The sequence below is a fragment of the Diorhabda carinulata genome, chromosome X (genome assembly GCF_026250575.1).
Source record: "Diorhabda carinulata isolate Delta chromosome X, icDioCari1.1, whole genome shotgun sequence".
Lineage (NCBI taxonomy): Eukaryota > Metazoa > Arthropoda > Insecta > Coleoptera > Chrysomelidae > Diorhabda > Diorhabda carinulata.
In genome coordinates, this window is record NC_079472.1 from 15,915,813 (window position 1) to 15,933,035 (window position 17,223).

The 17,223-nt window shown below is 35.1% G+C and overlaps 1 protein-coding gene across 2 annotated transcripts in view; it reads right to left on the reverse strand.

Moving 5' to 3' along the window:
- Positions 1-336: 336 nt before the first annotated feature.
- Positions 337-17,223, reverse strand: part of LOC130901904 (dynein axonemal heavy chain 10) — a 74,802-nt gene continuing 57,915 nt past the window's right edge. The window contains exons 45-61 of one of the 2 annotated variants that reach the window (XM_057813573.1): positions 16,545-16,774; positions 16,249-16,490; positions 14,348-14,530; positions 12,782-12,968; positions 12,430-12,721; positions 10,942-11,324; positions 8,933-9,145; positions 8,580-8,824; positions 7,196-7,387; positions 6,861-7,141; positions 6,300-6,583; positions 5,067-5,238; positions 4,287-4,418; positions 3,626-3,785; positions 1,262-1,481; positions 1,026-1,205; positions 337-718 (exon numbers count right to left, since the gene is read on the reverse strand). In XM_057813573.1, coding sequence (XP_057669556.1) covers positions 422-718; positions 1,026-1,205; positions 1,262-1,481; positions 3,626-3,785; positions 4,287-4,418; positions 5,067-5,238; positions 6,300-6,583; positions 6,861-7,141; positions 7,196-7,387; positions 8,580-8,824; positions 8,933-9,145; positions 10,942-11,324; positions 12,430-12,721; positions 12,782-12,968; positions 14,348-14,530; positions 16,249-16,490; positions 16,545-16,774 — 3,893 coding nt within the window. In that variant the 3' untranslated portion in view covers positions 337-421. Of the gene's footprint in view, positions 719-1,025; positions 1,206-1,261; positions 1,482-3,625; positions 3,786-4,286; positions 4,419-5,066; positions 5,239-6,299; positions 6,584-6,860; positions 7,142-7,195; positions 7,388-8,579; positions 8,825-8,932; positions 9,146-10,941; positions 11,325-12,429; positions 12,722-12,781; positions 12,969-14,347; positions 14,531-16,248; positions 16,491-16,544; positions 16,775-17,223 lie in introns of those variants that run through there. The other variant, XR_009060336.1, reaches the window with a different exon arrangement.

Consider the following 17,223-nt stretch of genomic DNA (forward strand, 5'->3'; position numbering starts at 1 on the left):
TGATTTATGTCCAGTTTGTAGTATAAACATTAATATTGTAGATAAAGAACCACTTATTCACCTTTGTGCTTCATATTTTATAAATAGTGTTCAAGAATGATCTTAGAACGTTTTTCTGTATGGCCATTACAAATAACCTATAAATATTCCATTTATAAACCATTTGCAAGTTCATGCAGTAATAAATTTGAAAAATGATCTTTGAAAGGTGAGTCACAAAAAATTTTATTTTTGTCTCATATTAATCACCTTCTTAGTAGGTTAAATAATAGAAATAGATAGCTTTTTCCCTCCATTTTAATTTAACTAGTTGGGGCAATAAAACAATTCAAAATGTAGCAGTAAACCATTATATTTAGAAATAATCATACAAAATATCACTTTATATATAAAAAAATGATCCTTAAAAATCTTAATTGAATCAGTCAGTGTTGAGTGTGAGACAGACGCCTTGTAACACCCAATGACTTATATGCTGAGTAGTTCTTAGATCGGCTTCGAATACTAATCCCACACCCATCGCGTTTCTTCTCAATGAAGTCGTGTATACGGGAGTTCTAAAAGTATTTTGCAATTTCAACCTATAAGATTCGATAGGTACAACTCCCAATACAGGCAATCGTTCTATGAGTACTTTAGGGGCTGAACGCTTTAAACAGTTGTTTTCAACGTCCCATGAAGCTCCTTCCAAATACAAACCAAAAACCAAACAGTTTCCCTGAAATAAAAAAATTGGGAATTGGAAAAAAAATTCTGATGCTACTTTTTTTGGATATTTTTAAAATCTATAATGAGGGAATAAATTTGAAATTTTGCTTTTGTTCGTATTGCGCAGAATCGTCACCGTACCAGGACGGTTTTTAGATGGTTTGGAACGAATCTATAGCTGTCACAAAAAAATTTGTTGTACAGGGTACATCAAAACAAATAAAAATCATCATAAATTTCATGTGAGTGAATTTCTATAAAATACACAGATAAAATGGCTAAAACACTATATTAATTGATTATTTTCAAAATTATACCTGTTGTGGACGCAAAACTACATCAGTCGGATCGACGTGTTCCGTGACGTACGTATACAAGGTGGATCTATCTAAAGGCCAGTTATGTAAACGACAAGCGATCTGAACCAGAGCGGCCAAGTAAGTTTCTGGTATGTGCAAACCGGATATCCAAAGAACCGTCGGTTCGCCCGTCGTTGACTGAAAAAAATTATCACATTCAATATAATGATAATAAAAGAAATATTAAAATTTACCCAATTAAAATATTGTGACTGGCGATGTTCGAAATGTTCCAACCAACCAGATAAATTTTTACAAGTTGCCGGTGCTAATTTACGCCAAGATGTCGGTAATTGTCCGTTAAATAAAGAATAGGCAACGTTGTCCAACACGCTGTCCATACCGATTTCCCCGCACAAGGCTTTTTGTAATTGTATTAAAGTCCTGCGCATCGTGGCTATCAAACGATTGAATCTATAAAAAATATATCAAAATTGAAGAACACCAAATTTACAGTGCCTCTATATTTTCAATTATCGATATCAATCAACCACAGTAGAGATTAATTGATGTCAATTGACATAAATTGATGTCAACAGCATAAATCAACATTAATAGACGTCAATAAACGTCGAAAGATCATCGATCACCACCAATAAACGTCAAAAGACATCGATCGACGCCAATAAACGTCAAAAGACATCGATTAACTTCAATCGACGTCAGTAAACGTCAAAAGACATCGATTAACTTCAATCGATGTCAGTAAACGTAAAAAGACATTGATCAACATCAATAAACGTCAAAAGACATTGATCAACACCAATAGACGTGAATAAACGTCAAAAGACATCGAATAATATCAATCGACGTCAATAAACGTCTGAAGACATCGATCAACATCAATAAACGTCAAAAGACATCGAAAAACACCAAGAAACGTCAAAAGACATCGATCAACACCAATAAATGTCAAAAGACATCGATAAACGTCAACATTGAAGAACACCAAATTTACAGTGCGTCTAAAAATCAATACATGCAATATCTTTATACAAGGTACATTCAAGTTTTCAAAACAAGACGCAAATTTGGCAGTTGAATACGACACTGTCGCCACTAGTGGTTTGGGTCACTGAGTGACTAGCAAGACAATGTACAACAAAAACAATAATGACAAATCATCAATAGATGGCGAGATTTAACACAGAAGACGAAAAATTGAGTTTTACAAAATTCCTGTAAACAATCAGCTGATTGCCACTACGTCGAAGAATCGAGACAAAGAGATTCGATGGGAATTTTTGGATAGAATAAGGGAAATTTTTTTATGCAGTAAAGTTTGTTGGAGTTGACTCTGATATAGGATTTGTCCCTATGCAGAGCTGGCGTCGTGGTGAATTGGTTTGTGGTCGTACTGTCTAGGCTAGGAAAGGAAGAAAAAACGGCGAGTAGAGGGAGATAGACAATGGTAAACCGATGCTCTTTCTCTCTCTCTCTTTTCAATAGTACAATTCCACTTACTCTGTATACCTAACCTAACTCTATGTGACAGAAGCCTTGTGTTACGAAATTGTATCAGTCAACAGAAAATATACACATTTTGGCAACAATGGTATGGCCTTTCGAAAACGAAAAACCATTTTCTTTATTAATATTAAGTTTGTAATAGAAATTTCGTTTCTTATAACCTCAATAATGTTCAAGTGGGTTAATTTAAAACATATTAAATCACAAAAAGCCGCACGAGTTATTACTTTAATCGAAATTCGAGATGTTGCTAGACAATTTGATATGACCCCCGTAGCTGTTCGAAGAGTGTGCCAGCGCTATGGATCCTTTCGTAGGCGACATGAAACAGGCAGAACATCAGTGGAAAGTGAGACGAGGTCTGCATGAAAACAACCTGACTCCCTAAAACACCTGCCATTGTTCCAAAACTTACTCCATTAGCAAGCATGCATTGGACGACACATCTTTTAGTTGAAAAAAATAACAGTTCTTTAAAGATGGGAGTTCCCTGCTGCATATTATTACGAGTTACATACTTTTTATAAACCGCGGAATCCGTTTATTTCTTATCTTATAGCAAGCGATTTATTTACATTGTTTCTTTTAAATAATTAAAGTTTTTACAATTCTTTTGGAATATATATAAGTAGTTTGTGTAGCGCAGTTTAGTTAGTTTATAATAAATAGTCGTAGTGATTTGACTTAAATAGATAGTAAACGAAGAATTTAAATAAATTATTTCAGTTAGTTAAGTGATAGTGATGTGAATTGAATAAATTAGTAAAGTTTAGTGTAAGGTATTTAAATAAATTAAAAACTTGTTAGACAGTGATTATTAACTCACCCCACGAATAGAAATCGATAAATTATAAGAAAAAAATTACGATATAAATCAGTTTGGAAATAACGTGGCGGTAGTGATGGTAATTTTTACTGCCAGATATAAAAATAACATTTTGGTAGAGATGAGGATTTCTTTCACCACATCTGCCAATTTGGAAATAACAGTTTGATAGCAAAAGTGTAGTTCAAAGTTCAATTTTGTTTTTAATAAAGTTTATATGTAAACGCATGATTTTTGTCTTAAATTTTCAATTTGCACAAACCTTTCTAATTCCTGTAACAATACAATGACAGTAGGCGACATCATACGTTGAAAATATCTTCTTACTTTCCAAATCTCATATTCCTCGGGTATCTTCTTCAATATATCTTTAGCTACATTATCGATGAATTCTTCTCTACTGATACCAACACCAGTCGACGCTGAAAATTGATATTTATACATATATATATATATATATATATATATATATATATATATATATATATATATATATATATATATATATATATATATGTTTTTTTTTAAATTATCGATATAAATAATCCAGAGTACAGTAATTTGACGTCAATTAACATAAATTGATGTTAACAGACATCTATCAACATTAATCGATGTCAATAAACGTCAAAAGATATCGATTAACATCAATCGACGTCAAAAGACATCGATCAACATCAAAAGACGTCAATAAATGTCAAAAGACTTCGATCAAAACCAGTTGAAAGTCGATATCAATCGTCAACAATAAACATTATTTGAAGGCAATCGATATGAAAAGACTTCTGTGAACACAATCGATTACAATGGACATCAATCGACATCATTCGTCAGCAATGGGCATCAATTGAATCAAAAGACGTCAATCGAAAACGATAGACAACAAAAGACAAACAAATAGAAGTTAGAAAAACGTCACTCACAAGTTTGTGGTTGAAGTTCGATCAAAATGCTCCACATTTCTTTTGTTGCTTGCGTGTAATATCCGATCTCGGCGTTCGGGTGTAAACCGAATACTTCGGGACTATTCGTTAACGGTAATTCATCTATAAATTCTAAACGAAAAAAAAAACAATTGACCTCATTGTTACTACAGATCATTTCAAAATAATAATTAAAAAAATGACCACACACTAAAAACTAGGTGCTGCTTCTTCTCTTTTTCTTCTTATTATTTTCACTGCTTGTCGTAGTCTATCTGTTGCCCGAGGTAATTTTTTCAGGTGTAATCCGTCAGCTGGCGGTTTCGCCTACGATAAATCTTCTTCTAGCTCCTTATGTATCAAGATACATTCACCGATTGCCTCAGTATGATATTAAACTAGCTTCTTATGATGAATCTTGTCAGTGTGTACTCTCACAGCATCATGTTAATAAGGATGGTTTTGATGCGGTGCGACTTGGTCTTCAGTTCCAGTTTAGATCGTCTTCCCTCAAGTCCTCCCAATGCTCCTCTTGTTTTCCTTATCTCGTTCACCAAGTAGTCGATGAGATCGTTTGAACGTCAATCCTTTGTCCTAGATGATTTCCAGGTATCGGGCAATTGGTGTTCCACGTTGCCTTCTGGTGTTTTTATGTTGTTTGAGATATTCTCCGCGTAAAAAAAAAGTGGACAATCTTTGAATGAAATTATTAACATTTCTACTGATCAATTATTAACAGAAATCTATCTGGTAGAAAAAAATTGTTGGGTAATTATTTACCGACATATTCTTCTTTAGTTCCCTCGGGCGGTATGTGATAATCTACAGTACTGTCATGGAAAAAGTGGAAAGGTTGGAAGGTATCGAATAGGAAATCTCCCATGTATTCGTCCATGTAAATTTTAACTATCCTTCTATCGAAATCGTCTATAACTCGTCCACCATACATCACCTAACAACAAAAAGAAATCTGTTAATTTATCAGTAATTGATTCGAATGTTTTCCGATAGATATCGGTAGCTTCATATAGTAAATAGTGTACGTTAGCGTCAGTGACAAGTCTCAACAAGCTTTACACGTAGTTTCAACTTCGATCTATTTTATCACATAGCAGAGCTTGAACGACTACTGGGTCAAGTTGTTTTGAAAAAATGTTTCAAATTGAAGTCAATCGCTTTGATTAAAAAAAGATTAATACCAACACAAATCAAAAATGGAGGCTGTTTACGGTAATTGGTGACCATCGTTTTGAACAATTGATCATCGGTTTCGCTTGGGACGTGAAGGATTAGAAGATAATCTGCGAGCGGGACGTCCTGTGACGAGGACTGCTCCAGAAAACATTAATTTCGTTCTAAATGAGCGACACCGACAAAAGTAAATGCAGCCATTAAACTGCAATCAGAACTAACTTCTTACGAATGATGCAGTGTTGCCAAACTTAATTCGACTATTTACAGAGTTGTCTACTAATTCTAAATTATTTTTGAAGTTATTTTCAATAGAGGGCGATAGTAAATTAAAATTAATATTTACCTCGCCGATAAGATATTTGAGACTGTTCTATGGCAGTTTGGAATCCTTGGCCTTAACGGCTTTCTTTAGGTAAGTATTCAAAATAGTAACGCACACGTTGAAATCGATTAACATAAATCGACGTCAGTAAACGTAAAAAGACATTGATCAACATCAATAAACGTCAAAAGACATCGATTAATATTAATAAACGTCAAAAGACATCGATTAACATCAATCGACGTCAATAAACGTCAAAAGACATCAATCAACACCAATAGACGTCAATAAACGTCAAAAGACATCGATGAATACCAATAGACGTCAATAAACGTCAAAACACATAGATCAACATCAATAAACGTCAAATGACATCGATCAACATTAATAAACGTCAAAAGACATCGATTAACATGAATCGACGTCAATAAACGTTAAAAGACATCGATCAACATTAATAAACGTATTTTCGATAGTAAATTAAAATTAATATTTACCTCGCCGATGAGATATTTGAGACTGTTCCATGGCAATTTGGTATCTTTGGCCTTAACGGCTTTCGTTAGGTAAGTATTCAAAATAGTAACGCACACGTTGAAATCGGATTCGTTGAAATCGTACGAAATATTCCAACCGATTTTATCGTATTTTCTTCTTTCTTGAACGACGGCGTGGAAAAAGGCCAATACGTAAACGAGAGATTTGAAAGACGGATGCGAACATTGGTCCAAAGTCTGCGTGCGCATCTTGAAATACGTATTTCGCAAATTCAACTTTAAACCTGAAAGAAAATAAATTTTTTCATGCGATTTCCAAGTGTTTTGAAAGAGATAAATGAATGGAAAGCATTTTGGCGCAACCAACACAAATTCTAGTAAATGAAGCGAATATACAGGGTAATCCTATCCTGTCTTTAAAGGCCTTCTCATACAAGGGTTGTTTGGAAAGACCACAATTATTGTTTGCTCACTTTGGACCAAAAGCGCTTTCAAATGACCATTCCAGGATCGAATATTCTGTTTGCCGCACAAATATTGAAAAAATAAAACGATACATACCGTTTGGTGGTTCGGTTACAACTTTTAAGGATCTCTGCAGGACTCCAATAGGAAACGTTTCGACGGGATCGGTAGTTAACCACAATCTGAAATCCGGATGAGGTTTGCTTATTTTTTCCAACACTTTTTCCAATCTTTTGATAAACGAAAGTAACAAATGACAATTCTGAAACATCAACCATTGCCCCCTGGATATAGCGATATCTAATAGACTCAACGCGGTTTGTTCTTGACCTTGTCCTAACGATAAATATCTGAATTTGCCTCCGCCAAAACCCATACTACAAAAAATTCGTACAATTATTCCTCTTTAAGCATCGAAATTTATTATTTACCGATCGCCTAATTTCATTAAATCGGCAGTTGGATCCGATCCGGGACTCAATATAAACACCACAGGTGTAAGTGGACTGCTTTGATCGAAAATATTGTCCAAACTAATCACCGGAGGCATTATATATTCTTCGCCCATCACTTCTGTTATATAATTTCCCACTGCTCTAAACACTCTGTCTATTCTAAAACACCTGAAAAACATTTTTCATAGATATACATTTGTGAGCAAAAAACTGAACAAGAATTTGTATTTTTCTTAGTAAAATCTGGAAAGAACCGTTTTTTAGGCAGGAACTTTCTTATCTCCTTCGTTCCACGTTTGGCCTAATTCTAATGAACCTTCCTCTCTATAAAAAAATTTCCTCAACCCACCCAAAATATACCTAATAAATCTCTCTCTGTCTCTCATTCACCACCAGTTAGCCTTCAAACATCAACCCAAACACATTTCCATTAACAACAAACAAGAATTCCCCTAGGTGCGCTATCCGAAAGAGATCACCGATTCATTGTCATCACACTCGTTGGTGTTTAAGTCCTACAAGACCTCAAAGAAACGCGAAGAGTGGCTGGATAGTTAAAAGAAGACTTAAGACACCTAAACTTGATTCAAAAAGACCAGTTACTTGCCCCAAATTAACCCCAGGCTACCAGGAAGTCCGTCTACGACTTACCAGAGAATGCATTAATTGGACTGACGAAGAATGGGGTTCTGTTCTCTTCTAAGATGAAAGTAGAATTTGCCTGCATGGTAGCCATAGAAGAAGACAAGTCTACAGATGAACTGGAGGAAAATTCGCGAAGTGTTGCATAAAAGATAACGTGGCTTTGAGAGGAGGTTCCTGGATGACTTGGCCGGGCATTTCTATTAAAGCAAAAACTGAGTTGGTTTTTATTGAAACTGGAGGTGGAGCGGGAGAATTAACGACGAATCGATATAAAGAGATAATTTTAGGAGATCACATCGTTCCTCACACCAATTTTAACGAATCAAGCTTGAATTTTCTTCACTGATAACTATAACCTTTTTTAATCATTTAAAGACTTTGGTATTTATTAAAATATAACTTGACATTGACAATTTGCGTAACGATTAATCAAAAACGTGTAATTGGAGTCGATTAATAGACACGTCCTCCTAAAACGCGACGCTAATAAATAACAAACTTTGTAACTGTAACAGTATTATTATTATTAGTTACTGGAGAGAATCATAGAAAAAATTCTAAAATATCTGTTGACTTGAATATTGAAAATACTGTTATGATTAATGTGGAATACGAATTTTGTTATATTTACATTTACTGACATTATTGAAATAAGTTTATCAACTTGACCATCCCCATTTTTTCTTTTCCTGAAATGATTAAATGAAAATCTTACCTGAGAAGCATAAGGACGTGAAAGTTCGGAAGTTTTTCCTTATATTCGCACGGAAATTCCTCATTTTCTGGATCGTCTAAATCGTACCAGTGATGCCAAGTATCGACGTCCCTTTCTATTTGTGAAGGTAACTCGAAAAAGGAATCTGGAAAATCAACTGACAGTTTTAAGATATTTTCCCAATTGCTAGATGAAATCCAGGGCGCCGGACATTCCCTGGTCGTTTTCTCTAAACTCACCGAGCCCTAAGGATAAAATGATCATCTATGTATTAAAATCAATTAGTATAGGAAACATTTCCTTCGTATGTTAAAGCTCTTCTAGAGGAACACATTTTTTCCTCCTAAAATTACCTTGATGAAAAAGTCGATTTCCGATTGGGTGATTCGATTTTCGTTTTGTTCCAATTTCGACGTCATTTGAAAAGAATACAACAATTTGTGTTTCTCAAAAATACCCGTACATCCGTAATCGTATACATTCTTCGTCAACATATTTATGATATTTTGTAATCTCTTCATCAATAATGTATGCGGTAACGCCTTCCTCAATGAATAAGCGAAAACCTATATCAAAAAGAAGATTTCTGTAATTCAACAGCTGAAGTATTTTATAAATTACTTAAGCACAACATCGAATGTGAGTTTAAACCACAGGATTTCGCAACGTGGTTCTGGTGCTCGGGTTTTAAGTGCTTGAAATAGCCATGGAATGGACGTGGGTAGGGTAGACATGAAAATTTTGACATAAAGCGTATAATTCAAAATCGACAAGTGGTGTTGATTGAAAATGAGGGGTCTACAATCGGTATTGACCTCTACACAACTCTCCACAACTATATTGAATAAGATATTTATACAAATATCAATGTCATGGTGGTAAATATTATAGATACAAGGTTTGTTATAATTTTTGCGTTATGTGTTTGTTAATCGAGTCGAATTACACGTTTTTGATTTATCGTAACCTACAATTAACCTTATTATTTTTCAATGACTTTCTGTGTTTCAATCTAATTATTTTATGTTTTTTTTTTATTTCATGTATGATACATTAGAAGTTATTAACGCTTATTATTCACAACGTCGACCTGAAGGCCACTACCTTCTTTTCAATACCTGTATGCAAGATCGTGGTTCAAACTACAGATATTTTATGTTTTATACCAGTGATACAGATCTTAAACTATCACTAACATTCACAATTATACAAATTCCTGTTGAATATTGTAAACTTCGGGTGGATGACGAAAATTTGTCACACAACCCTCCTAGTTGGCGTTTACACACAAACTTTTGGGTTCACTCCGTAAATGACTGAGACATGCACTTTATATTAGATGAACGTTGATGATGTAGAAATTATAAACATTGTCGATACATTTAATTGTAATGCAGTATTAGCAGGTAGAAGATGTTTTGTTTGATTGAAGGTTAATTGCAGCAGCTGCTTCAATTAAATTCTGGCCCTCTGACCCTAGTATTTGTACTGTCACTGACCCCAATGACCTCTTTGATCTCCTTATCTATTGTAGTGATAAAAATTTCGGTTTTCAATTTATAAATTTTTGTTTTTCGAGATTATTCTGCTTTATTAAGGTGTAGACTGGAATTTTTCAAAAACTCATAGCGCCGGGTCATCCAGATACGAACGATGTGGCTGAACGTAATGTTCAAACCCTTAAACATCGATTAAAAACCATGGCTAACGATCCAAACCACATGTCTGCCAAAGTTCGTCCAGATCTTGTTTAGATATTGGCTTGTGGAAAATCACCAGCAGGGCCTTACCATGGAAGGAACATTAGATGCCAACTGGATGTACTTCGTCCAATGAATCACAAGCCAAACGTCGATCATTGTGTCCAGAGCCGCCATTAAGTCACTGTTGTGACTGTCATGGTGAAAGCAGCATTTTGTAGCAACTTTTTTATTATTTTATCCTTCTCCATTCAAATTAACGGGCCTTTTTTTTGGATTTGACTTTTTGCATACTTTCAAAATGTTCACCAAAAGCAGTACCTCATCGTTAGAGACGAAAAATTAGATTATATTTCTGGTTTAATAAACAACTGATGAGAAAAATGTGGGTCCAATGTGACACGTGAGAAAGAAATAGAGAAATTCGTGAATATGATTGAGACATTATGAGATGAGGAATCTTTTAGGTTACGCCCTGATATAGGGAAACTTTTCCTTTACAGAGATTGCATTGTGGCAAATTTAGGAACTGAACTGGACTGAGATGAAAGACAAACTCGACGAAAGTGTAATTTTCAATTTAGTTTAATCTCAAGTTTTACCCAAAGGTGTAAAATCGCGCTTAAGTAACAATTTTTTAATAATTATTATCAGATATTTACCTCTAGATACGAAGCTAGAGAATATTGATACATCGCGTTAACGCCCGCCATATCTGACAATACGAAAAATAGTACCGCTCCTCTTTTAGCAACAGATCTATATCCGTCTCGAAGTTTATCGATATCTTTGGATGTTTCGCTAGCTAAAGCTAATTTTTCCATAACTTCGGTAGCTTTGGTTTTCGTATTTTCCAAAGTTGCTACCAATTCTACGTTGTCCAACATATTTCCGGTAGTAGTTGAAAGTTCTCTTAAAAGAGAATCTTCCAATTCCGACAGTAGACGTTTATTTTCCGAAGTTTCCGCTATTAGATTTTCACGTTGCTCTTCCAAATCGGGACGTTCGTTTCTAACGACCACACTCAACAATTGATCTTCCAAACCTGTTAAAAATAATCGTGAATTTTTCTTCAGACATCTAGTAGGCCGAAAAAGTTAAATTGTTTTCAAGTCCAAATATTGCCTTTTTGATTGTCATTCGATTTAGAATCGATGCACCTCTAAATTTTCAAAACAAAATATATGAATCGTGTTCGCGATATTTGAAAAAACTCTGACAATACCTGACAAAAGTAGTAGCCAATTGACATGAAATGGCATGATTTGAAGTGAATCGACATCAATCGGCTTCAAGAGACTGTTAATCGACAATATCTGACAAAAGTAGACGCCAATTGACCTAAGATGGTATGAATCGAAGTGAATCGACATCAATCGGCTTCAATAGACTGTTAATCAACAATATCTTTACAAAAGCAGGAGCCAATTGACATGAAATGGCATGAATTGAAGTGGATCGACATCATTCGGCTTCAATAGACCGTTAATCGACAAGATCTGACAAAAGTAGTCGCCAATTGACCTAAGATGGTATGAATCGAAGTGAATTGACATCAATCGGCTTCAATAGACTGTTAATCGACAAGATTTGACAAAAGTAGACGCCAATTGACCTGAAACAGCATGAATTGAAGTGAATCGTCATCAATCGGCTTCAAGAGACTGTTAATCGACAATATCTTTACAAAAGTAGTAGCCAATTGACATGAAATGGCATGATTTGAAGTGAATCGACATCAATCGGCTTCAAGAGACTGTTAATCGACAAGATCTGACAAAAGTAGACGCAAATTGACCGAAGATGGTATGAATCGAAGTGAATTGACATCAATCGGCTTCAATAGACTGTTAATCGACAATATCTGACAAAAGTAGTAGCCAATTGACATGAAATGGCATGATTTGAAGTGAATCGTCATCAATCGGCTACAAGAGACTGTTAATTGACAAGATCTGACAAAAGTAGACGCCAATTAACCTAAGATGGTATAAATTGAAGTGAATCAACATCAGAAAACAACGATCAACATTTTGGTTAAATGGACTGTTAATCGACAATATCTGACAAAAGTTTAAGCCAATTGACAATTGACAAATGGCATGAATTGAAGTAAACCGAGTTATTATATATTTAATTGGTCTAATTACCTGTCAAAGTGACTGTATAGTTGATAACGATCGAGACGGCGTACACTGAAGGATTGAAAAGTGGATTTGCGAATTTCGTCGTCATGTACATACGAAAATTCGGATCCCAATCGACTTCTTTGTCACCCAATATAACAAAAACTCTTCCCGATTGGATTTTTAGATTTTTCATGATGACGTTTTCCGCTACGGGATCTACGTAATCATCTACGTCTTGAAATAATACGGGTGAACCGTATTTTATAGCCATATCGAGATGTTTCAAAAAATCTGAATCGTTGAAACTGAGCGTCTGTAAATTTAACAAAATATCAGATTCGAAATTCACTTTCACATATACGATAATATTTACTTTCAAATTCATCTTTTCTTCTCTTTTTCGTATCCAATTTAAAGCTTGTTGTTGAGGATCAATGCAAAGTGGGAATCTGGAGCCTCTCAAAGTCAAAATGCCGTTCTGAACCGATAATTCGTCGGGAGGTAGATTTTCCGAGGTCCAAGTACTTACTTCAACGTCAGATGTTAAATGTGCTTCGGTTCTGCAATGTATTTTCATATAGTACTTCATAATATACTACAGAATGTTCCGGTTAACAGACGACACAGAACAGAGCTCAAAATATGACGATTGGGGGCAATTTACCTCTATACCAAATTACATACGCGTGGAATTATGAGACTCAACATTTTTCGCAACATTTTAACTTGAAAATATCAAATTTGGTACAATGTATGTGTGTGTGAAATTTTAAGGTTAGGATATCCCTAATTAGTCTCCTAAAATGGTTTTATTATATTCTACTTATCAAATTTGGTATTTTCGAGCTAAGAGTCATTTTATTTTATCTTTTTGTTCTAGAATTAATCTCATGCAGTACCACCATCAAGATTATTGAGGAAGGCAAAATTTATCAGGAATTTGTAAACAAATTTTCATATTATTCATTATAAAATGCATCTTGACAACATAGAAAGTCATTTTCTGTAATCACCTTGTCCAAAAATGGTACTATCCGTCTACTGATTTGGGAAATTATAATTTTTTAACTTTTTGTGAATAGGTTTTCACGATTTTCAACATAAATTGCATCTGGACATCAAGAAAAATTGTTTTATTTAATAGCTTTGTTGGAAAGTTGATCTTAGGCAGTACCACCAGCAAAAATAATCCCAAAAACAAAATTTCTCGGGAAGTTCCGAACTGATTTTGATATTTCTCATTACAAAATGCAAATTCACAACAGGAAAAATAATTTTCTGTTATTGTCCCACCTTAAAGTAATCTGTAGGTGGTACTGACAGCATAAAATGTTTCGGATGTAAGACTTCCAAGGTACTTGTAAAACAATTTTCACGATTTTCATCATAAATTGCATCTGGACAACAAGAATAGTCGTACTAGGCAGTACTACCAGCACAAAATTTTTGAACCTATTTTCAATATAAAAAGCATTTTAACAACGAGAAAAATCATCTTCTGGTACCATCTCGTCCGGAAGTAGTCTGTAGGTGGTACTGACAGCATAAAAAGTTTCGGATATATAAATTTCATGGTACTTGTAAACCAATTTTCACGATTTTCATTATAAATTGTATCTAAAGAACAGAAACATTCATTTTCTGTTAATAGTTTTGTTCAAAAGTTGACCGTAGGCAGTACCACCAGCAAAAATATACCTACAATCACCAATTCTCAGTTTTTTGTGAAATGATCCGATCTAAAGATGATACTACTCATGGAAATATGATCAAAACCTAATTTTAAAGCTACGTTCGAAAGGATTTTGATACTTTTCACATTGAATATCTAAAAAACGGGAAAAAAACACTTTCCGCCAAAATTTTATTAAAACAAAGTGAAAAAATCGCATTTTCAAGCATTGATTATCACAAAATGAGTACGAGCATTATAACAAACCTGTACGGTTGCGTTAAAGGAATCTCCTTTCCTACTATGTCTTTCTGCCAATCTTCGTATACCATCGTCCTTCTAAATTCATAAGTAAAGGGTCCGCAGTACGCCAAAAATCCAGAACACAACAAACAATCCCCTACCAGTCTGTCTTTCGCTAAAAACAGTTCGGTCAAGTCCACTTTCCACCTAAAAAAAGTCTCACGTGAAAATTTATGTTTTTATTTTGATACCAAATCAGTAGACCAAAGGCAGTTGGGAAGCCAGTTCATTTTGCTTCTCTTTATATTTAATCCCTTAGTGAAAATTAACGGAAAAGTATCGTTACGAGTTCTTCACCTACAATTTCAAAAACTGCAGCTCTGACTCAATTTTCTTCAACATCCGCCATCCAAAATCATCTATGACTGTCATCGTGTAGTTTTAATTCTTACAACAATTGAATTTTTTATAGATACGTCTAAACACCAATTATTTCCAAATTTCTTCGGCCTTTCTCTCAGTTGTAAGAAGATAATTCCCGAAAAGAACATGCGTCGTTTTGCTAACATAAAAACTATGCCATAACACCTGAGCACTGAAGTTTTATGACTGGATTTGTTTTCTACGTGATTTTGATCTTCAGGGTACATACAACATCGCGTATAGGCGCTTCCACTACTAGCCGCTAATTGTGAATTAAGATTCAGGCTCAAAGCAACTGTTGCTAACTAAAGTTGGGCTCTTCCACTAGGTCAAATCTTAGGATTCACCTCCTTGTGTCAATAAGAGCTTAACAGCTGCAGATGTATCGTATAATTGTTTTCTATTTGGTATATGTGGTAGACGACTCCACGTGTTCCTTGATTAGATCTACCAGAACTTTTTCCTCCCTTCACATATGAAGCGGGTGTGCGCTGTAGGCGACTGCGTCCACGACCACGTCCTCCCGCCAAGTATGATCCGTTTTCTACAGGCTGAAGGTTATAGCGCTGCAGAAATCCATCGGAACATGAATCGTGTGTATGGGGAAAACTTCATGAGAGAATGGTGTCGAAAGTTTAAAGATGGCCGTAATGATGTGCGAGATGAAGGGGGTCTAGGACGCAAATCTGTCGTTTCGGATGACCTGGTTCAACGAGTTGAGAGAATGGTTAAAGAAAACCGCAGATTTACGGAATTTCTAGTAGTTTCTTGTACTTAATTGTCACTGAACGGTTGGGCTACATTAGGAGCATTGAAAATCTTGTCCACAGATATGAAAAATGTCTCAATCTCTTATCGGAGGTCGTATAACTGAAGCTTAATCTATAAGTTAGAGATGCCATCGTGCTTAGTATCCTCTACCTCATTAGTGTGACATCGCATCTGCATGATTATGTTGATTTGCAGAAGCTCCACGACCAAAAAAGCCTCGGAACAGTTAGTTTCCGTCAATTGTTATTAGAAAAGAAAACAGGCTAATGCGAGAGGAAACTGTGCGAAACAAAACGAAAAAAATCATGAATTCAAATGGGATCTGAACGCTACAACGTTTTTTTAGTGGACGCCATCATCTAAAGGCAAGTTGACCTCCTTTTGGTCCTCTATTTCTTCCTATTAAGAAACAGGACATTGAAATGCCTGTCAAGTATGTAAATTCGTCGGAAACTTTTAGGAGGACTGATTTGCAGAAGCTCCACGACCAAAAAAGCCTTCGGAACAGTTAGTTTCCAACAATTGTTATTAGAAAAGAAAACACGATAATGCGAGACGAAACTGTGCAAAATAAAACGAAAAAAATCATGAATTTGAATGGGATCTGAACGCTACAACGTTTATTTAGTAGACGCCATCATCTAAAGGCAAGTTGATCACCTTTTGGTCTCGTTTTTTCCTCCCAGGAAACTTGACGTTGAAATATATAAGAAGACGAGAATGTTTATCACCTGGCTTGTTCGGAACTTAATCCGTTTATCAATTTATCAGCCGCTTCCAAACGTCTCATCATCAGATCGGTTTCTTCTTGCAATTCCATCCTTCGTCTCATCGCGTTCGCGTACCTTTCGTTTAATTGATTCAATTTTTCTTCTAATTTTTGAATTTCCTTATTCAATTTATCCAAAAAACTCTTCGCGGCCCGATATTCCGCTTGCAGTTGCTCGACTCTCTCCTTTTTCGGTTTCACTTCCTACGTAAATCAACAGATGACGCTCGAAATTCATTTTGAATACGTCATTTTTACCTTAAACACTTCGCAGTAACCCAAAACCGCTTGTACGAATTTCAACAAACCGTAACCCGCTTTACTGATACTTTGCATCTCTCCCAGTTTCTTGGAATTCTTCATGTGTGCTTTGACGGCTTTCTGTTGATTCTGCGTGATAGCGTCGACGTTCATTTCCTGTAAACTGCGTAAGAAATTACCTTCCGCCATCATACCTTTAGCCGCTTTCCAATTTATCTCTTTATAACCTGAAAGAGAAAAAAAAATAGTCCGGGAAAATTAGACTTTGAGATAGAAAAAAATTATAACCAGTACTCGAAATGATAAAGCGGGTTTCAATAGAAAAAAAATGCCTCGACAAAAATGTTTTAGGGTAGTTTACATAAAAGGAAGTTATGTATTTACGAAAAAGCTTTTGACCGAGTGCAACATCATAAAATCGTTCGAATATTTAGGTAAATTCACATAGACCAGAAAGATAAACGCTGTATTGGAACCAATCAGCTGCAGTTACATTTTACAACCAACTTTTAAATGTCCAGAATATCCTTATAGGTGTTAGGCAGGGATTTGTCCTGTTGAACCTTAATTCGGTAAAAGTCTTTCAAGAATTCCTCGAGAGTCAACAATTAAAGTAAACAGCACGTGGATCTACAATATACGATAGGCCTTTGACACAGACCTGATAGTAGATTAA